Source organism: Passer domesticus, chromosome 5 (genome assembly GCF_036417665.1).
Source record: "Passer domesticus isolate bPasDom1 chromosome 5, bPasDom1.hap1, whole genome shotgun sequence".
In the NCBI taxonomy this organism is placed as follows: Eukaryota; Metazoa; Chordata; class Aves; order Passeriformes; family Passeridae; genus Passer; species Passer domesticus.
Window position 1 is genome coordinate 37,328,040 of NC_087478.1, and position 23,466 is coordinate 37,351,505.

Genomic DNA, 23,466 nt, shown 5'->3' on the forward strand with positions numbered 1-23,466 from the left:
GGATCAAACTCATCTGTACCTAGAATATGAAGAGATATTTTGGATCCAAACTACAGAAGGAATTCCAGGAAATACAGACTTAATTATGGAATAATCCCAAGTATAAATGAGAGCAAATGGATCTGTAGGATCAGCTGATGAGTGAAAGGGCCACAGAACATGCTATATCCGGAATTGTTCAGCACTGTTCTCCAACTGGACTTTTAAGTACTTACTTATTTTTCTGACTACCAACATCAGTGAATGCATAATCCAGAGGCAGAAATGGCCTCACTGTGATTGCAGGCAGAAGCTTCATGGTAGTCCAGGTTAATACCTTATTTCCCTTTCTTCCCTACATTTCCAAACCAACAGTAACAAAAATCATTATCTGATTGCTGTTATAAACCAGGATCAGTAGCTAAGGGAAGCTGCAAAGCAGCTGTGTCAAAATACAGCGTCATTAGAAGGACCTTCAGAACAGAGAGCAGCACTTTTACAGTCACAAAGGAAGAGCAGGTCTCACAAAGATGACAACAACATTTTCACTAGAAGGTTGAGGAGGGGATGTATGCTACTCCAGTCTCTTTGCTTTTTTGTGCCCACTCCATGTAGAGCTAGAAGATTTTGGTTTCCAGAAACATCAGAGAAAGATGTATTTTTGAAAAGGGGAGACAAAGGTTTAGGAATAGTGGTCCAAAAAGAAAGGGATTAGCCATTTTCTTTTTTTTTTCCTCTATCACCTTTTAAACACTGATTTAAACCATGTCAGAGATTACCATAGTAACCATTTAACCTCTTTTCAAGGCCTGTTGTGTTTCATTTTACTTCAACAATGAGCTTAAACTGGTATCTGAAGCACTTTGCATTGTACCTGTGGCAGAAATTAGCATAAAATGCCCTAATCACAGTTAGAATCCAGAACATAAGACTGTATTTTTAGTTTAGAGGTATTAGACTTCTGTTTAGTTTATGCTAGTGTTTCAAGAGGTAGAGGACATGAGTTTAGGAGGTATACCAGGTCTTATTTCTAGGCTAAATGGATGACAGACAGAGATAACTCAGTCCTATAGTTTCCTGTTCTGTCTGTCATATAAGTCAATCTTCTACCAAAGGCCGAAGAAATCCCTCACCGTGGCTGATGTGTTGTTAGTGTGTTACAGGTAACACAGCAGGGTAAGTTTAGTGCACCAGTACGTCTCTCCTCTTCCTTTCCTGTGGCCTTCTGCAGCTTAATTTGTGCTTGTCACCATCATAACTAGAGAAGCATTCAGAGGCTGCCTGGCTGGCTTACTCACTAGAGGGATGCAGGGCTACTGTAGTTGTTTTTCCCCTTCCATTAGCAGACTTTTCAGAGTATGATTTTTTTTCTGTAGAGGGCTGGAGTATGATCACCGCAACAGAATTACTGCTGCTGCCTCATTAAAACAGAACACAACTCACTTTGAGCTACCATCTTCAGTGCACAGATGAAATCTATTTCCAATATCTTTTTGGATCCAGAGATGCTCTGTATGTGCTTCTTGCTGGCCTAAAGCTAGAGTAAAACATGTACCTGAACCTGAATCCAGTGACATGGAGGTCAAGATGTTTTCCTTGACAATTATGTCTGCAATCACAATTACAGAAATAATGTCAGAGATAATGTCCTAACTAGCAATAAGAGAGTTGAAAGTTGTGTTTGCCTACAGCAGAATGGAATTGGGAGGTACTGCAACATCCACTAACTCTGATAAAGGCAACTGCATTTGAGACCCTTCTCTTTGCCTTTCTCCACTTGTGACTGACCTTGAGTTCAGATGTCTTCTCAGCCAAAGAGCTTGCCATAAAATTCTGACTGAAGTCATTCCCTGTATGATTACCATTATGTGGGGTTTACAACTTGCTCTGGATGCCACCAGTGTAGAACGTGGCACTGCAGCTTCTCAGTGCTATGGCTGGCAACAGGCAGACAGCACCGAGCTTCCCATCAGATGCTTAATATTAGGTGCTACTTAAATTATTTCTGGTTGTCTTAAACCCAGTTATTTTACCTCTCTTCTTCCATATCTTCTTCAATAACTGTGAAAATTAACACTTTAAAACTGGCAGCAGCTCATTTTTGTAGGAGTGCCCTGAGGTCTGCAGCTGACATCTTCTGTCTGCTAATGCCCAGCCCAGTTTTAGGAATGGATTATGCTGAAAGTGGTTTTACTCACTCAGATTTGCACATTAATTATCAGGAAAAACATTCATTTTCTGTGATTTTTTTTAGAGCAGACAAGTTTTCTATGACATGTGGGTCATTTATATTAGATAACATTAAAATTTTCTTTCTGCAAAAATTTCCCATTTCAAAAAACCTTTGTTTGCTTTATAAGTAGTGCTAGTTCCTATCAATTAATTTAGACATTTCTCTAAATAAAGTGGTATTATTTGCCCTAAATCTGGAGGACTTCTAGGTCTTCAAGGAACATTTCAAAGAATGTCCTGTAATTGAACTCAATCTAGGAAATAGGCAACATCCTGGAGCTAATAGTGTTCTTCCAGTGCGAAGTTGGGAGGAAAGTGGCACAAGGAAACCTTCTTACAAGTTTGAAAGTTAGACCTCGCTTGGTTTTGGAGCAAGGAGCTAGAAATGCTGATTCTCAGCCCTCAGCAGTGTTTGTTATAGGCAGCTTTGCCCCTCCACTGGAAAACTCTTAGAGGGCCTTTAAGACCAAAGATTTGAAAGTTTCTGATTTTAAGACAGAAGTAAATGAAGAAAATAGCACATCCTTTCATAGCTTTGGCAATACTCTATCTCTCTTTAAAATGTATACTTTATTTGTTACTTGGATGTTACTGGATTCTACTCTGTTGCTGATTCTTGTTATGCCCCTCTTTAGTAGATTCAAGTAATTTAATACATGATGCTTGCTCTTCTCTACATTACTTATTCTCTGTAATCAAGTCATGTCCAATCTTCTTTTCAGAAAGCTGCAGAAATTAATCTTTTTTTTTTTTTCAAAATCAGGTTTTCATTTTTCCAGTAAGAGTCTTTTTACCTTCTTTGTAGTTTTCAGCATCTAAAAAAATGTACATACATAAGAGCTGTGTGCAGTATACTTTATTTCTTTGGCAGGCAGACCAAGTCACCAGCCTCTTCTGATCATGTCTACTGTTGATTCTTTTGCATAGCATTACACTAGCAATTCATGGTCTGTAGCTTATGACCCTGAATCCTCAGCAGGAGGTATTGCTTTGTAAGATACCTTTCCTGATTCAGAAGATACTTATGAAAAGTCTGGAGTTCTTTGTCTTAGACTGTAGAAAATTTGCTTTCGACTGTATGAAAATGTCCTCTTTGTAACTGGTTACAGGTAATTGATTAAGCACTTTCTTTCTGACCAACCTGTTGCATTACTGTTTACAGTTATATCACCTGCTTCCTTTGTCAACAAAATATCTTCCCCACCTATAAAAACAGCAATAGACCTTGAATGGAAAAAAGAAAAAAAAAAATGTGCATACTTCATCAAGCAAATTTCCAATCTTACCAAAAAGGGAATCTGGTTTTAGTTGCAAATACCTTTTTTTTCCCCATAAAACAGTGTGACTACACATTCATGATCTTTTATATCCTTTAAATCAACATTATTACAACTTCTATGAATTCTTCTTTTGTTTCATCTGTTTTTGATAAAACACAAATGACTGATAGATACCACCTTTATCCTATTTGGCCATTTTGAGTAAAACAAGTAAAATGTTAACACTGTTTCAGCCTTATTTCCCTTGTGGTCTAAGATTTATTAAAAAGGAACATCATTGAGCCAGGGATGTTATGATAAGTGCAGTCTTTGTCCTAGATTTTTAGCTGACTGCAATGAACTCTTTACTGAAGAGATTAATACAATCGAGTGTGTGGTTCTGATTGCTGTGATGACCTTTGATGAGCTGCCTTGTCTTCCTAAAGAATGTGTTAAGAGACTTTTTCAAAGTGAAATAGTGAGGAGAAGTACAGTAACAAAAGAAGAGTTTGCCACTATGTATTTATCTAACACTTTAACATTTTTCAGTAGTTTCATAAAAATAAATGTTTGAATGCTTAGTTTAAGAAGTGGATATAAGCCTGGTAAGGGTAAGTCAGTAGATTTGAATATGTAGCACTGGTTTGAAGGATCTCATTCTTGAACTGAACACAACTATTTAATATTCTGAATTAAGAAATATAATACAAGGCATTGTAGTAGAAGATATGTATTACTTTCTTCATTTCAAGTGGAACCAAAGACAAAAATACTGAAATCATCAGAGAGAGTATTTTACTCTCTTATATATTTCTGACTTCCCTCAAACTAGGGAGCATTACAACAGGAGCTTTTCTGAGCTTTTACGCTTGCCTCTTCTCCAGCTGCATATTCTTTACCCTACCTCATGTTTAGGCAATTCCAATGCTCTGGAAAAATCTTCAGTACAAAAATCAGTAAAAACAGGACAATGTGAGAAAACTTTCTAAATGAGAAACAGTGATACAGAAAGGGACTTCCTAGTCCTGCATGTGCTTGTACCATGAAAGCAATGAATGGAAAAAAAGATTATATTGGCTGGGGTGAAATTTTACATGAAAGGAAGTCTTCACCTTGATAAACTATAGGTGGAGAACTGTCTTGCTATAAGTCTTCACCTGTTAGCTATAAACTTAGATCAGCTGTCTATGGTTTTCCCATTAGCAAATCCAGTTCCTTTTCATCTTGCTGTGCCAGTCCTCGGTGTGCAGCTCTTTTAAGGTCACTGCTGCAGTGCAGTGGGAATCTGTGTTTTTCTGTGTGGCTAAGTTGTCTTTGTGTGAAAATAAAGGCACAAACTGGCTTTGGTACAAAACTGTGCTGCACGCTGCCCTGGAAGTTGGAGAGCAAGGTAAGAAAATTTCTTTAAGTGTAAAGAAATGCAGTGTCTTGACAAAGATGGATCCTCAGCTTCTTGCCCTGTTCAGGGAAACCCTTGGGCACATGGCAGGTCATCATGTGTTCTGTTTGGCCTGCCCCTAGCTAGCCAGCAAACAATGCCAGCACTGTATTGTCTCCTCCCTAATTGCCAGCTTAGGAGATTTTGGAGGAGGCTGCTCTGTGGTGTGGGGTTTGTGAGGGGGTCATGGAAGGGAGCTGGAGGAAGTGCTAGGGGATATTATGGAGGAACATGAAAGCTGAACTGGTGCTGCAGCAAGGAAGAAAGGAGAGAAAGGGCATCAGTGAACATTATTTTATGTCTTACTAGTAGGTCTTATTGTCTTAGTAGTTTGTTGAAGTTTCGGGAAAGGGAAGAAGATAATGCCTGTGAATGTAATCCATGAATTCCACTGAATTTCTCTTTATAGTTTTTGCAGAACAAATAAAAATGTTATACTATGTGGCATTGGTAATGGCAGTGCTGATTTTGCCTGATAGTCTTTCCATGATTCTGATGAATTTCAGCTGTAGTTACCAGCAGCCATAGATGATTAGTCATTCCATCATACTGGTCATTCCCTCTTTTACTGGTTTGTTCAAATCAGCTTGTTTCTGTCTTGGAGTAATCAGTAATGTATGGTTGTTGAGCAAGGACTCTGTTCATGCCAGGTTTTTTGTACAGTACCATGTGCAGCCATACATCTTACAAGGATGAAATTGGTAATTACTTTGATTCCTAATTACAGTTCTTTACAATTGTCTACTGATTCTGTATATTTTTGGATGTGTGTAATTCCAGTTCATAGTCTAAAGCTTTTAATTAAATCACCTTTGGAAACCAAAGTAGACACTTGGTAGTAGACACTACATTAAGTGATCATTAAGATGTTCTTACTACAGGAAATTTCAAATCAAGCAGGGGAACTGTAGTGTGCCTTCCTATTACTCTATCACAGGAGGACAGTGACTTTCTGTAGAGTGACGGCAGTGCATATAAAATATTCTAATAATTAGAGAAAAGCTTTGTGATTTGACTTCTCACAATGTCTGATAAGCCAAGGAAAAAAATCTTTCAAATGTATTACATTTCCTTTCAATGTTGTACTTAAACTACTGACTAGAAGACTAGCCTTGTGACATACTGTAGTTAATAAGTTTTCTGTGCTGTCAAAAGTAATAATATTAGTGTGCCATTCAGTTAAATTAATTTTGTTTTGTGCACTGGCCTGCATAGACGTGAGTGACATTTAGAAATATGATCAGGCAGGAGCTGAGGAGAAGCCAAGTGGCAAAACAGAGGAACATGTAGTCATTAAAGCAGAGCAGCCAGCTGCGAGCATTCGTGGGTAGGCAAAGAGTTACTGAAAACCAGGCCATGACATTCAGACATATATGATTCTTTTCATTCATTCCTCCCTTTCTCATTTATTTAAGAAATTCATTTTCTTCTTGTTTCATTAAGAACTTGGTATGTTTGGCAGCACAGTCTCTTGTCTGGAAATCAAAGAGTGCAGTTTGGCTAGTCTTTGATTTCAGCTGCCTTCGGCCACAGCACTTCTCATTTTGCAAGAGGCATCTGATTGTGATGCTTTTAAACTGATGACTGTGAAGTGTCATTTTCTACTAATAATAACAGTGTTTTCTCTTTCCATTTTCTCTGCTTTTTAGAAAGCAGTAATTGAAGTACTCTTTCTAAATAGTTAAAAATGTAATAAGTGGACTAAAAGGAGGAAACTGACAAAACCTAGTTTGTTAATTTTTTTATAACATTGGTTAGTTCGAATTTATTGCCCAAATTGCTTTCAAGTCAAATTTACCATTATGTTGGGGAATATTACATAGTTATGACAGTTAAAAGAAATGCAATCCACTGCTTTTATCTATATATTGCAATAAGAGGACAGAGATGTGTCACGAATTTCTGTTTCAAGTAGTGCTATTCAGAGGGGGCTGTGGGAAAGAAGGAGAAATAAGTAGATTTTTTTTCTTTACAGAGAAAGATCCTGATAGGTCTGTTCCTTTTAAGCAAAGGTAAAAAATAGTGCTGTATCACAAAGAGTCAGAGTGGGACTGTGGCAGGGAAATCACTCAAAAGCAATATGCAATTAAACCCTTTCTTTTGGCTCTTTCTCACTTATACTTTATAGCATGTAGGCACAGACTGTATGCCTACAGATACCACCTCCCAATACCTTTAATGAATTCACTTCATTTGAAAGAGTATTCTGTGTGCCCTAGAACTTCTCCCTTTTAAAATTTGCCTCATGGACCTTTGCTGTCTGCCCTAGAACTTCTCTAGTTTAAAATTTGCCTCATGGACCTTTATTTCTATTTCTGTTTTCTCTTTGCCTAATGTCAGTCTCCTTTCCATATCTTCTTTAGCCTGTTTTCACTGTTAGTCCCTTTTCTACAGGGTCCAAAGTGAGCCCTATGGCTCTTTGCCTTGAGAATTCTGTTTCTTCCAAGGTCTCATGCTATAACCTATTTCACTTTTCTGCTTGATTTACGTGTTAGATGTGTTGTAACTGCACTTACGTTATCAGGGGCTTCCTTTTGTGCCCAAGTGTGCACATTTGAAGAGAATGTAATCTATAAAGACTCTTCTAAAAGAAAAAGTTAGTAAAAGCAAACAGGAGAGACATTTAATCAGACATTCGGTACTTCTGTTTTGTAAGACAAAACACAGACTGATCATAGAGTAAGGAATCATGCAGTAGGGCACTTCTCTGTTCATATTTTATTGTTTTAAAATCGTGTCTTTAAAGTTGCAGTAGGTACAATCATGAAGATGATTCTGCCTTCTCTCCAGAGGCTTTTAGCACTTATTTACTTCCAGCTTGGCTGCTGTATTCATGGGCATGAAATTTCTTCAGACAGCAAAGGAATTACTCTGCTTGTCAGATTAATAGTATAGTTGTTAAAGCCCTTAGGTTTAAATTGACTGGATGTATAGATAACATTTTGCAAGTCTGAAACAGGTACTTCTGCAATAAGCCTTTTGCCTGAAACGGTTGAGAGAGCTCTGCCTCCCCTCTTCACTCTTGGTTTTTTATCCCAAAGGTAGTGCACCGACTTTGGGGTACAGTGGTACTTGGTGTGCATACATATTCATGTTGTAGTCTCCAATGTGCCATAAGGGCTGACATGTTAGCTCCAGCTTTTCTTCCCCTTCCTTATCTTTCCCTGCTGCATCATCTATTTCTAGCTGCGTCCACAGAGGACTAGGAGTTTCTTGCTCACTTCCCACTCCTTTGCCTAATTGTGGCAAAATGATCTTTATATTGTGGGGTCATCTCAACCCTGATTTGCAAATATAAGAGGAAAATATTTTTCTTTCCTGATTTATACCTATTGCAGGTTTGAAATGTTCTGCTTTGTTCTTTAACCATGTATTTATAAAAATGCAGTGTCTTTGGAACTAGTAATATCAGGCAGCTGTGGTAGCAATAAAATTTCATGTTTACTGGTTTGTTGGGCACCCATTTTTTTTTCTTTATTGCCCTTCCCCAGTGTGATCCCCATTTGCTCTATGGGTTTGGAGGAGCAATGCTTTCATAATTCTAAATCCCAGCTATGTATACAGGTTGCTAATTCTACCTGCTTGCTACTGTGGCTTAATTGAAGTTGGGAGCAGTCTATGTCATCAATTTCTGCATCCATGTGGTTCTGTCACTAGTATTGTTGTGGCACCTTTTGAGGCTTAGTGTAATCATGCCTCACATGCTAAGAAAAGGGATTTGATGGATTCAAGATCTCCATGTGCAGACAGCATGTGATGGCCTGGAAATTGTCTGAAGTCCATCAGTGTGGGAATTGGGATTAGGGATTCTGTCAATACAGTTTACCTGGATTTCCTGAATTTGGAAGACACTAATTTAGCTCATAACCCACAGATATGCTGTCCCTGTTTTCTCCACAGAGTTTTAAAACATTTTGGTAGCTGTGAAAACTAAACAATGAATGTTATGAGCTTTCATTGTAAATATTGATTAGGGTAAGATGGTATTATTTGGGGTCTTTGTCCATAAATCACATCATATTGTGTGTCTCTCAGGCTTATGCAAATATTCACAATCAAAATCAGGTACCAAAGTTGGAAACCCACCTCACTGTGTTTGTATGCTTCCTATAGTAATTGGTTTTGGGTCTTATATCCAATTAGGGGAAAGCATATGGTGCTGTGGCTTGTTATTTTGGTATTGTTTTACTAAGAGATGTGCAAGCATCAACTCTCTCATAGTATGTTCCACAAAAATGTAGAGAATGTTTACATTAATTACATAGATATGTCTGTTAGAGATTCTGCAGTACAAATGAGAGTTATCTGCACAAAAAGCATTTTTCTTTGTAACTCATTAGGAAAGTGTCCTGTCAAGGTAAACACGATTAATGACAAGAGAAGAAGCACAAAACAGGCAGAAGCCACTTAAGAGTAATTTCTAAAAAGTCCAGGTTCTCAAGAGAACTAAAAATAGCCTTTTCTAAATTGAAGAAGTGTTAGCAGCATTGTCTCTGTCATTTATGTTCTGCTCCATTGCATCCTCTTTAAAAGTAATGAAGTTATGAAGTTGCTTAGATGGAGAGAATCTTTTGATTGGTGTATAAGCATTATACATGGATAGGTTAATGACTATGAAACTCCCAGCTGGAAGTTTCTAACACTAACTTACAGTTTCCATCAGAGATCAAAATAATTTACTAACATAAATTATTTATACACAGGGCTGAAAGAAATTCATAATAACAATAAAGCATCTCCATGGGATAATCACCATACCAGCAGCACTCATCTGTACTGTGTCGCCCTGCAGGGGTTTATAATTATCTCCTGCAAACCACACCTCTAGTGATTGGGTTTTTTAGTTTCATTGCAGTGCTGCCACTTCCAGTGCCTTGCCTGACAAATACTTTTTGAATTAAAAAAAAGTGTTGCAGTCATGTGAAGAGAAAAGGTTACAAGTAAAAGAAGTATTATAGAAATGCAATTGATACAGATTTTCATACCAACAAAAGAAGTGCTAAATCTGATTCTGGAAGCATTTAATGAGGTGCCTACGTTTTTACTTCAGGTTACTCACTGGAATTATCCCATCATCTGCTGCCATTTCCCATTGCTTCCTGGTGATCTATGGAAAACTGGCTGTTTGCGTGATGCTGCTTTCTTTGTGTTTCCTGCAGCTAAAATTACATTAAAAGAGGCTAAAAAAACATTAAATGCCCTCTTAAAATTACTCTTCTGTATAGACAATTACAGTATTTGCACAGAAGCATAACATGATTACAAACAGAGTAATGCTGGTGAGAGGTGATAGTCTCCGTGGCAATAGCTGTTGAGTGTAAAGTACTTCCTTCAGCTACTGCTGATGCACTCAGATCAGAAGAACAATCCTAACACTATTTTATGCTTTCTAAACACACTCTTGTCTCAACACAAGATTCAAGAAAAAAAAAGCCACCAAACAAATTGTAAAAAAACCAACTAAAAATTGAAGCAAACCTGAAAACCCTTACAAATATCCACTGAAAGGAACAATTAGAAGCATGGTATCGATTTAAAAGGGGACAAAAGTTCCTGTGCTGCTACAACTACAGCTCTGCCTAATGAATCTGGAGGTGAGGCAGAGCCCTTGAATATTGGGCTGAATAGGTACAGAGATCTCTAAGATGGAGGGACTAAAATAAGCTTTCATATATACCTTGTTTCAGCCCTCACAGAGCTCCATGAATCCACAAGCAAACTTAAGCCAACTCTGCAATGTAATAGAGCAGTGACTGTGAAGAACACCAGGTGGCTGGGTGACCTGTGATCATGATAACACAAATCAATAAGCAATTGATTTCTTTTGTTCTGAACAACCTGCAAGTGATAGATCAACTTCACTGTTACCCTATCCAATATGGACTTGCAAAACCAAGTGTCAGGTGAACAGGAGCATGTTTTGCTGTCACTGTGCCATTCAAGGCTCAGCTAAAAAAGCCAGGCATGGCTGAAATCTGTATTTTCATGATCTGAATCTGTGCTGGGGTTTAGGACAGTATATGCAGTCAGTGAGGAATAGTAAATTCTTTCATGCCAGCGCAGTCCATGTTCTGAAAGACATCTAGGGTTGTTCTAGAGATGAGTAATTTTTTTTATATTTGTGTCAGTCCTTTTAAGCAAGGTAATAACATCATTCTAGCCCTTCTGGGTCAGAGGTCTCTTCCCCAACTACTCACTTTGCAACCTGAAGAGTCCTAATCTGCTTACATATTCCTTCTGCAGAAACTGTCATATCCTTGCTTATTCCTGCTGCTTTTCTTGGAATCTGTCCCAATTCTACCATATCCTTTTGAGGTGAGGAGGACACCATGAGTTTTCAAGATACTGGCACAAGTGTATTCTGACAGCATTATTTTTATACAGTACACACATTTAACATCACGAGCTATTTTGTTTGTTCTGTCTAAGCATTTCTTAACTACATGTAACTATGCTTGTTCTGTATGTTTCCTGATCACTGGTGATTGCTGAGATTGTGTCTGGCAGGGAACTATCTATTACCATCCCTGGATCTCAGTCCCAACTTGAAATAATCAGTTTAGAATTATTTTAGGTAAAGTCCTTTGCACATGGACTGTCTTATGCAGGAAGTATTCACTACATCCATAAGCATGTGAGCAAGTTGCTCTCAGTTGTGTCTAAGAAAACTGTGGAAGCAAAGAGATATGATCATAAAAATGTACTTTATACTCTACTATCATAGAGTATTTCTACTATCAGAATAAATTGTGGAAGTGGATATGTGCCATAAGAACTAATGCCTTTGAAAGAGAAGCGTGGCTGTCTGAAATTTTTCATTGGTCTGCTTGATGTAAGCTCATCCTTCTTGTCTCAAAAACATCCTTGTTAGCCCCCCTAGAGATACCATGGGCCTTGAAAGAAACGGAGGAAAGCAGCTTGGATCATCCAACTCATCATTTATGAGCAATATCCTCCCTCTCTCCTCTGCAAGTTCCTATCTCTTATTCATCCTTTTAAAACAAAGTTCCTGTAATTCTGAACATCATTCAGCTTTTCCCTCTTTGCCAGGACTGTTAGGAAAATATTAAGCGATGAATTGCAAAAGGCTGCATTTGGCAAGATCTCAGATGATGGGCTGGAAGGCAAAACTAAATCCTTCCAGCTATTCCTTATGTGAGGAGGGATGTAGTGTGTCCTTTCGTGGTCTCTATCTGCCTGGTTTTTTCCTCTTCCAACAGACAGGAGACAAGTCTTTTTTTATACTGCATATTTTGTACTTTGTGGATTTTTTATACTTTTTGCTTTTGTGACAAAGTGTGATGAGAAAGATCCATATTACTATTTCACGGAAAACAGCCTAGTAGCTATGTGTGCATGTTTCTTAACAGATTTCTACTGAAATGCAGTCTGAAGAAAACAAAAAATCCTGGCTAAGTTTAAAGAGCAAACAGTATTTCTGGGGCCCCTATTGTCAGGGGAGAAATCGTGATAAGTATCACTTACTTTCTGGCCAGCACATATCTTGTCATTTGGTTGTACACAGGATAGTTGCTGCAAGAGACTTGAGGTTATCAAGGATTTAATCTGGACATTTGTGGTAGTTTTAAGAATATTGTTTATTTGAATGTTTTCTTTACCAGTACAAGTCAGAGATGTAATCCTGCTAATTTTCTACGGGGCTTTCAAAATTGCATTTTTCAAAAGGTGAAAAAAAATCATTAAAGTAAAACATTGTGTCTTGTTTGTCTTCACAGCAAGAGAAGCTGGGTGATATCTGCTTCTCCCTCCGTTATGTGCCTACTGCTGGCAAACTGACTGTCGTCATTCTGGAGGCAAAGAACCTGAAGAAGATGGATGTCGGTGGACTATCAGGTATGTGTGTGAAAAGATTTTGCAGGCTTGTAAAGGCAGAAAATCAACAAATTTTCTGTTGGAAGTCTCTTGGCTGAGAAGGTAAGGGCTCTTGCTCCCTGTCTGAAAGATGTGGTTTATGTTTTCTTGAAAGTTAAGGCATGACTGAGTATATCAGAACTAATTCTAGCTTAAAAAAAATCACAAGACATTGCATTCCACTCCAAGACAAGGTCTGAAGTGTTACACGATCAGATGACAGTGCAAGCTCTCTGTACTTTCCTTCTCTCCTGTTGCCTAGAGATAAATACAGACTATTCAGGCAGAGAAAAAAAATCTGACTACAATTCCTATTGTCTGTTTAATCTCACAAAATGTGAGCATTTCACTGCATTGTTGCAGGTAACAGAGGAACTCGCTGACTGCTGTTTGAGGTGCTAGGAAGGTTGCTTCTGCATTTGAAGGGCTCAGGTGTGAATGCTTACACGTGCAGAGTCAGAGGTGCGCTGCATTTGTGTGCACACCAGAAGTCAAAATGACACTCGTGTGCGTGTGGTGGGCAGAGAGGCTGATACATCCAACGTGCTCAGGACCTGCCAACAGCCCTGGCAGCCTTTCCATGGGGTGAGCTGTGCACACTGTGTGTGACAGGGTGTGTGCCACCTCTGAGGGAGGCACTTGGGCTGTGTCCCAGCAACCTGGTGCAGCTCCCTGTAGGTTTCTGTTCTCTGCTGCATCTGGAATTTGGACACTAATTCCTGTATAAATTGCCAATTAGTCGAGACCAAATTAAATAACAGATGCTTTATAAGGTGAGGTCTTTCCAGGAGAATTTTGGTTTGCATTTGCCTTCTGTTTAGAAGAAACAGTTGCTACCCACCATTGAGAATGAAGCTATTTCCAGCGCAGTTCTAGGAGCGAAAACTTTTACAGCTGCCACTAACACATAGATGATGTAATTTCTCATTTTGATTTACCAAGTGACAAGAAAAAAAGTGTTTTGCTCTTACTTTTTTATAATCTTAGCACAAGGTAATAGCTATATGCAAAATAAACAGAAACGGGAACTTACTAAAAGCAACTGTGAAGGTTTTATTTACCACTCTTGATGAGTAACTGGGGGACCTTGCCATAGTGTGGGGAAACAAAGTCTTCTGTCAATAACCAGTTATTTTTTAGTGTTTATTTTACTTGCATCTGAAGTCATCCAGTGCACAGCAACAGACATAAAAGTAAAGGACATACAAGTGTTGTTGTAGTCATTACTCAATAAAGTCTAGCCTTTTCTTGTCCACAATGGGCACTCGATTAAGACACACCACTGATAGTTTCCCTAACACTGATAATGAACAAATTGCAAATTAATGTTCATAAGCACATTTACTCCTAATGGTTTCCTAATGAAATATTAGATTCTCATAATGATAAAGCGTGGCGATTTTTGACTGAAGGTTAGGTCTGAGAGCCAGAGCATCTATATTCTTTTCCAAACTTTGTAAGAAATGATAGATAATGGCTACTCAGCTTATAAGAAACGAAAGAGAGGGGCAGGGGAAGCACTAATGAACTGAAGAGCTCCTACAAATTTCAGATGGAAAATATAGTACATTGTGTTGGAAATAACTCTGAGGAAATGAATGGCCTTAATCTCCTCTATGTTCTGAGGCACATAGAGGACATTTACATTTCTAGGGAAAGAGAGGTTTTGTTCTCTGTTTTTAGGGCCATGCCAAACCTGAAACATCATGTTCTCTTGGAGACAAACAAACCCAATGGGATACCATAGTTGTAGCAGGAATTCAAAAGTCACTGACAGTGATAAGTGGCAGTTAGCATGGTATTCCTGGGGCAGTAATTATAGATGAAGTAATGTTGGTTTAAAGTAGATCCAGTATCTTTCATTAGGGAATTTATCTTTTGAATAAATTATGCGGGAACAACTTTGGAAATCAAGCTGAGATTCTGTTGTCATTATTCACACTAAATATTACCTACTCTCTAAGTGCCAACAAAGGTGACAGGATTTTATCTTGATTAGCAAATATTTCCTCCTAGTTTTGTTACTTTCTCTAGATACTAAAATATCTTTTCATATTATAAAACTGAAAATCTAGCATGGCAGTGAAGATGGGAAAAGGTTAACAATCATATGTGAACTCAAGCTGAGTGTTACCTATATGTTCAACAGCACCATTAACAAGAGGTGAAAATGCTGTAGTTGACGCAGATAGGGGAAACAAATCTTAGCAATTTGTCAGAAAGAGGCAAAAATTACCTTTTTTGTTGTTGTTTTAAATTTGGGATGTATATTTCAGTTATTCTTTTCTATTTTTGATAAGATGCTGGAAAAGCAGAATCCAGACCCAGTTTGGAAAGGGTTCTGCTTTTCTCTTGCACCCATTCTTTATGCCTCTGTGAAGTTTACCTGCCTCACAGAGAGAAGGAGCAAGGCCCTGGCTCCTGCAGAGGGAGGACTGACAAGCATTCACAGCACAGTGGTGGGCAGCTTTGTGGCTTCCTTCCGGCTGCTTCTCTCCACATCTCAAGCATTACTGCTGCTAGTAAATATCTGCTATACCTTTGCACCTCAGCAATGTGGGAAGTTTCAGTATTTACATTATCTTTAGCCCCAATAAAAAGAACCAGTCACTGTGGTTCAGTAGTCATCTGAACTTCTACCACTCTACATAAATTTATTAAATTCATCCATTGTGATCAATTTGGCTTTAAAGCATGCTTGATTTTCTTTTAATATGTATCTTTTTGTTATGCAGATAGAGAAAGCCCTGTTACAAAAGTACCCAAAGCAAGAGAGATTAAAGTATATTGAGAGCACTACCTTTCCTGGCATTTTTACAGGGCCTCAGCTGGTAAACCTTAATCCTCCTAGTCAGCATCTATATCATGCTTAATGGTTACTACAGCTGCTTAAAACAAAAAAAAAACTTTATGAAAGCATTTATCACCGGCATTTTTCATAGATTTCATTAGCAGTCAAAAGCCAAGCATAAATTACTTTGGAAACAGACAATAAAAGGCAACAAACTAATCATCAAATTCATTAGACTTACTTTTACAAAACCATATCACCCATCTGAGTAATCAACTCCCAGGTCTTAAACTTAATTTCAGTGTCAGGCTGTGACTAGAGCAAACCTTGGCTCAAACAATGAAACTATTTAGCCTGAGTTCATCAAGTCACTGCAACAAGTGGAAATTATTACTTCTGGTGAGCAAGGGCCTCTGGCAAGCTATTATGCATATTCTAAAATAGCATTGCAATTATTTAAATTATATTCAAATGCATTGCTAATGAATCTGACATCTGGAAAGTGATGTATAGGAATTAATGATACAAAGCAATTATTTTTTTAATCTGAACTTGGTGGTCTTGGGTGGCTTTATAAGCATACTTCACCTAAAATGTCTGTGAGACTTAGAAGCTGAGGTCTTACAGAGAACTTAGACTCCCAAGTTACTCCATTGGTTTGGTTTTTTTTTAATTTCATTTAGGTGATTTGCAGAACTGGAAGATTTCAAAAACAGATTGTGGTTTAATCTCTCCAAACAGTCCTTAGATACATAATCCAACTAATGCCTTGATAAGGGCAGAATGCAGCTCGCCAGTGCCATTCGTTTCACAATGGTTGTCAGTTGGTTATGGTACTTCATTAGGTTTATGATCCCTTCTGCTTCTGAAAAGGACAGGAATTGTCTGCAGCTCCCCTATGAGATACTCATCAAAGTAATACTGATTTCAGATACTGATTTAAATAATACAAAACTCTATTCGAAATTCATTTTAATCTTATTTGTAGTTGTAATTTTAACTTAATTTTTAAAATGAAATTGATTTTGTAACCCTCAGTACACTTGAGTAGTAGTTAAATGTGGTCTGTGGGATAAATATGGTGCTTCTTTTTATTACATGGCAAAAATTTGAAACACTTACACACATTTGTACAAGCAGTTCTATAGATTTCCATCTATTTAGCCATACCCTCTATTTGTATTCAGTTTTGTTCCTAACATAAAATAAAAACTTTCATTTCAACTTCCATCAGCTTCCCCTGCTTTGATTAAGCCAATCACTGAAATAAATTACCTGAATACCTTGAAAAGCATTTTCCCTCTAAACCTTCAGGAGTGGCTGGGGCTGGCTCCTAGACAGGCTGTTGTTATAAGGCGTTTGGCCACTCAGACCCTTCAGCTTAAGTGCCTTATTTTGGTTTTGATTTGGGTTTTTTTAAGAACTTCAGTGGTTCTGTATATTCTGGTGAAATACTGGTTTGTATCAAGCTTTTAGTAAGTGTAAGCTTTAACACATGTTGTCATCTTTTCAGCATTAATTTCAGTATGGTTTATTCCTTCCAAAAATCTTTGAAAGCTAATGTGATTTTGTTCTTTTTGTGTTATTTTAGTATGCTTAGCTTTTAGTGAGTATATTTACCAGGAGCGTATTCCAGAAGCAAGCAATTCCCTTATGTCTTCAGCACTGTTGCCTCTCACCACTCCCAGTTTCAATGGGGAGTAGATGCCCTAGCTGGAATGGGCTCAGATATTGAGTTTAGGAACTGTTGCCAAGTAACAGATACTGTAGCAGACCCTAAATTGTACTATTTAGTGCAAATTAATGCTTAGAAAGAACTGCAAGGAGAATAGGATTGTCATTGGATCCATGTGCTCTTCCTTCTGCAGAAAGCTGCAGATAGAGTTGTGAAAAGAAAGCAGCCCATAATCAGGCCCATTATGTGTGGATGCTAATCTCAGCATTTATGAGTTATAAATAGAAAATACACAGCACCCCTTTGTGTCTGCCAAGTAAATACTCTGAACCATCTCTGGGGACCAAATGGTTCCCTAGCAGGAATACAGCTAGTTTTCTGCAATTCGAAAGATTGCATTCAAATTCAAAAGGCTTGGTTCAATGTCTTAGTTGAAAGGATTGAGAAATTAAAAATTATTTAGAGACCAGCTCTTTGAAGACCAAGTGAATGCTCATTATGCATTCAGAGCATTCACTTTTAATAACTTCATGAAAACATAAGAAATCTTAAAAGCTGACTAACATGAGTGCAATATTATGTGAAAAGAAATACACCATTAATGTCATGGTCTTGCTATAAGCCCTATTGTAAGCATAACTCAGCAAGTATTAAGGGAAAACAGCCTTATTAAAAGGTGAAAGTAAAAATAAACAACAAGCCACCACCACAGCTGTATTTTCAACTAGCCTAATCCTAAGGAATCCAGCAGAGATCAGTACCAACAATATTTTAAGATCTCTACTTAGTGTGGAGGATTTCTACATCATCTAACATGTCAGTCTCTCTGCTGCACCAGCAGAACTTCCAACAGCAGATGGCTGCACCAGTGCATCTCTCAGGCTCACAAAGCAGTCACACACCATTGCAGTGAATGCATTGTGGGCTCCTACAGTGGTGATGGCATCAGTCAGCAAATCTCCATCACATTAAAACCTTTCTCTCCTGATTGAAAGAACATTCTTGTTGGTGGCATCTTCCATAACACTGGGCAGTAAATGCACAGTTGCCTGAAGTGGTCCTTCCTCAATCATTAAGTTATTAAGGAGTTGTTTCTTTTAATCCCAACTCATCAAGCCTTTGACATCAAGCCATCTTCTTCCTCAGTTTAAAAGATGAAGAAGGAAGTGCCAAAATCAACATATGTTCCAAAGTAAAATGTGTTCATCGTAGAAGCTATGCTAAAGGATACAGACTCTCATATTTCAGGGCATTTTGGAAAATCTTAAGAGGAAATTGTCAGATAACTGTCCATCTTGTAGTGAGTTCACAATTTGCACTGCATTATATGCTACAACTATTGCACACAACAATATACTGTATTAGATGAACAGTCACATTTGTTGATTTGTACCAAGAAGCAGTGTCAAATTACTCTGCTCTTTTTTTTCTGCTATGAGGAAAACAAGACCATTCTTTCTGATGGTCAGAGAGTTGTACTAAACCTGTGGGCATTGCTGTGAGAAACCTTAGGGCAATGACTGTGCTGAAAAAGTGCCTTGGCTCAATAGCTGTATGAATAGCCTCTAGACTTGAGAAATGAAAGGTTATTTCATGTAGACACTGACCAAAGTTACAGGTGGTCAGCACGCAGCTGGCTGGACTCTGCCAGTCAACAGTCATAATTTTCTGACATTTCTATTGATTTCCTCCTACTTCCCTTCCCCGAAACAAAGAATAAGAAGACTTATTATTTTATTTCAATAGCCATATCTAAACAATGCATTTTGTGTTTCTATGCCTGTTTCTTCCTGATTAAATTATAGTAAGTTTTTATTTGGTTGTACAGTCCCAAAGCAAGTGTAAAGATATGTGTGTTAATAGTCTCATTTTCATATAAGTAATTAATGATTTAGATTTTCAAGTTCCTCAAGAATTTCATAGCAATGTGAGTGGCTGTAAAATGGATGTAGAAATACTGTAGATAGATTCTAGAATCCTCAGGGAAATTAGTCAGTTCTCTTACAAGTAAATTTAATTTCTTTTTACTTTCTGAAAATTGCAGCCTACTTTTTTTTTAATGGGTTTTAAGAAAAAAAATAGAAACTAAAAAAAGAAAATATCTTTTTCATCTTTATAAATACATTTTCAATGAGTGCTGAAATGTGCAGAGAAAGTAAGAAAGGTATAAATGAGGCTATTTCCTTTTCACAACATTGTAAAGTCACAGGTTTTTAAGACAGCGTGATGAGTGTTTTGTGAGTGCTGTCGATGCAATTGAGATTTGCTGAAGTTTGTGGCACTGTCTGAAAAAGTAGAAACAGTTTTAAAGTTTTTACATTACTTTAAATCCTACATGCATCTTTTGTTTGTTTAATCCCATGTGGGTAGAAAAATTATTAGTTTTATTGTTGCCGGTTATAGACCTCCTGCCTCTGTTTCCAGTGTGTAACTCCTTTATGTGCACATGTCAGTGGAAGGAAACATTTCACAAATTAGACCCTTGATCCTGGGTTACTCCTGAAAGGAGCGGGGGGGTTGTATACTAAGAAGGTAACTGCACATTTCCCCTGGTACCCTGCTGAAAATATCCATGACAATGGAGAAAGCATGTGCTTCAGCATAAGAAGAGAGATAAGAAAACAGGTGTTTGTAGATCTTGGTCGAAATAATTACTTTACATAAATCCTTTATGGGTCATAGCTGTTCACATCTGTTTGCACATTTGGCAAGTGAAACTCTCCAATGGCAGCTGTGAGATGCTATTTGGCAAAAAAAAAGCAGCTTTCCCCTTGCCATCAGTTCCAAAGTTTATTTTCCAAAACCTAGCTAAAGGTGAAAGTAAAGTCCTGCCCTCTGTTTTATTGATGCAGTTCCCCAAAAAGGTCCCGTTACCCCTCTTGAGGTAACAGAAGAGATGTAGAATCTTGTTGCTGAGATTGGAATGCCAACATTCAGTTTTTCTCATTGTGCCTTTTGTGTCTCTGAGGAGAGTGATATGAATCTCAATGGGCTTCTCTTTCCAAATATTCCATTCCTCACTCTCACTTCCATGATGCTGTGGATGAGGTAGGAAGGGCAGCATTGGAGTCTTTTCCCTTCCAGCACAGGTCACACTGCTTTAGAGCCTCTTTGTTCTGTTTGAGACAGTCATGGGGTAGGGGTAGGTGGAGTGGGAGGGCAGTTTGATTAACTGGAGATCACCTGCCAACAAGGTGAAAAAGCAAAGCCCAGAAATGCCACTTTTCCCCAGCAAAGAAGGAGTTGTGCGGGTAGAAGTGGAAATTATCTGGGTTTTATTCTTGGCTATTTTTTTTGTCTATTTGTTTATTAGCTGTGAAAGTCAGCACAGTCCCTTCTTCATGAGGGTTGTCTTTAGCATGATTAACATGTATGTGTCACTTCTGTGAAATCTGCAGATTTGTTGAAGGGGAAGGTAAGGCTGGGTATGAATGAGGAATCTACACAAGTAAACCCTTTATTTAGATTCTGACTTAAGACAGCTGAGGTGCTAAACAATTATTTTGCCAAGCTGAAGAGAGAATCTGGTCTTTTTTTTTTAAACTCCCTTAACAGTGTGATTAGTTTTGAAGCCAAAACTGGTTTTCCTTCCTCTGTTATACCAACCTTGTTGATAAGATGGAGCTGGCTGTGTTTGTCTCAACTCATGCACCTATCACCAATATAATAAATTAGTAAAACTGCTAATATGGAGGGAACAACTCCTGACATTTTGTGGTTATTAGTGCAATGATTCTAGTCCTCTCATGTTTATGAAGTTATCTTTTTTCTGTCTTCTTGATGAATATGCTGTTGCTCATTCCCCACATGAATGCCTTTCAGTTCTGCTCAGCTGTCTTCAAGTTTACAAATAGCAACAATTTTTACTCTATTTAAATCAAAATAATTTCTATGCAGGGGCTTCTTGCTGCATCCCATTAAATCAGATGTTAATGAAATAATTACTGAATAATAAAATATATAACTCTAGTTAAGGAAAGACAAAAACAAAGATGAAATAGCATCTGTCCAGCATATGTACTGACAGACAAAACCTTCTTTATTTGACTACAATCTTCAAATATTATGTAATACAATTGACCACTGTGGAATGGATAATAGATAGAAATTTTCTTACCAAATATGCCTAAAAAGAAGTCTGTCATAAAAAATTCCATCCACTGCAAAGGTCCTCTGTTTTCTACCTGTTTTGTGCAAGCAGAACGCAGGATTTTTGTCAATTTCATCATAATGTAATCTCTCATGTCTGAGTTTGTTATAAATGAAATAAAGATAGAGATATACATTATAAAGCTATGCATTATCTAATAAAAGCTATGCATGATCTTATAGTAGGCAGATCCAAAATTTAATTCCTGTCCTATAAGTATGAGCATTTTGGGATCCAAATGTAATCTCTGCAACTCAGCAGCATCTTTGTAGGAATATCTTCAAGTCAGAGGAGTAAGAGGTTCTGTTTAATCCCAGCTATAACGCCCAATTCATGGGCTCTCCTTCTCCAGATTCCCAGTGGCATCGCAGAACCCTTTACATCTACAGGTCTGCAGGTTAAATCCACCTTGCCAGTGAAGTGAATATGATAATGTCCTGATTGAGCCCTAGTGAGAAAAAAGCATCTTAAACTCTTTTGAGCCTCTTCTCTTTGCAGTGCACCTGGCCCAGGGCCAGTCTGATTCCAGCGCTGTTGAGGGGGGATGATCCCTGCAGTCAGTCTCAGGAAGCAGAGTTGAAGTACTCAGCTGTATCCGTTGCTTCCCATCAGCAAACCATCACATGCTTATCGACATCTGAGGGATGCTAAAAGTAGCGATTGTGAGAGCTCGCAACAAAATGGGTTTTTTAAGTTCAGAAGCCCTGACTATGTGGGATGTGAAGAAATGCTTATGTAAGGACGTGACAGCATCAGCAAGTCTTGTGCTGCAAATTGTTTCAGCTGGTTGGAAGCTAAGTTAATTCAGGCTGCTCCCTCGTGGATAAAAAAATAATGGGGCAAAATATTTAATTTAAAAGAAGTGTGTGTTACTTTAGAAATAAGGTGTTTAGGAGCTCGGTCTGGAGAGCTGTGGGAGCAAAGGTGTTTCTGAGAGAGGTTTCACTGGGGCTAAGCAAGCTTAAAGGAATTTGGGCCACGCTGCTTCTTGGATGGTGGTGGAAATCAGGGACTGGCTCAGCTGTTCCTGGAGATTATTTGTATTGCCCCACTGCTGAGGAACATCTACTTCAGGAAGTTACTGTCTGGATTCTGGTCAGGAAACCAGCACTTGATGAGAATTATCATTTCATCTGATGCTCTGCTTTGTGTCTGGTGGTCCCTGTGGCACAGCAAGAGAGTGATTTCCTATATTGATTGAGTTCTTTGACATGAATTAGTCAAGAAATAGACTCAAGTATGAGATAGATGTTGCTTTTTTCTGATCTGGGGATTGACTGCATTTCTTTGATCAAGGTTTTAGTTCTTCACACAATAAAATGAAGTCGTATAAGAGAATCCACAACAATGCATTGACAGTCATTTGTTTATACATGAAATTACTCAGACAAGCACATCTTTCACATATACCAGTGCACACTTTCCTTTGTGTAACTAATGCATCTGTGATATAATGAAATACCCATTGCTGTAGAGCCTAGGTATTATGGTACTCATCTTCAGGTTCCATGAGGTAGCAGAGGATATAATTTGATTGCTTTTCAGCCTTGAGGGAAGTTTTGCACTTGTGGAATGTTCTATTACATTAAGAGCTGGCAAAAGCCCAAGGCCGGCAGTAGTCTTCCGGTAATTTCAAATACAGTTTTGTGAGCAATGGAATTATAAGGCATGATTTCCATTAATTTCAGAGTGTGACTGGGTATTCTGATGTCTAATAAAATATGTGCTTCATTTGAAACTTTTTTCCACAGTTTCAACATCCATAGTATGTCTTTCTCATGTCTATTTTCTGGTGTGTAATAAGAGGTGAGACCATCTTGGAGCTTTCACCTCATACAGAGGTTCTTAGTTGGCTTTCTGTATTCCATTTGGCTGCCTGCTTTCAGAAAACTTACAGGAATTTAATGTCTTCAAGAGGCCTGTGATCCTGGTCAATATGCTAAAAGGGTATGGAAAGGTGGCAGTCAGTCACCAGCTGGTAATTGCACTCAAAGAACACAAAATTATTACCTACACTGTGTTTCCTTGGGAACGAAGGGAAAAAAAAGTATTTTATTTTATTGCAAATCC

At 38.1% G+C, this 23,466-nt stretch overlaps 1 protein-coding gene across 6 annotated transcripts in view; it reads left to right on the forward strand.

The window, feature by feature from the left end:
* SYT1 (synaptotagmin 1) overlaps positions 1-23,466 on the forward strand; it is a 330,603-nt gene that overhangs the window by 268,258 nt on the left and 38,879 nt on the right. For all 6 annotated transcript variants that reach the window (XM_064419593.1, XM_064419597.1, XM_064419598.1 and 3 more), the window contains one exon: positions 12,645-12,762. In XM_064419593.1, coding sequence (XP_064275663.1) covers positions 12,645-12,762 — 118 coding nt within the window. The remainder of the gene's footprint in view (positions 1-12,644; positions 12,763-23,466) is intronic.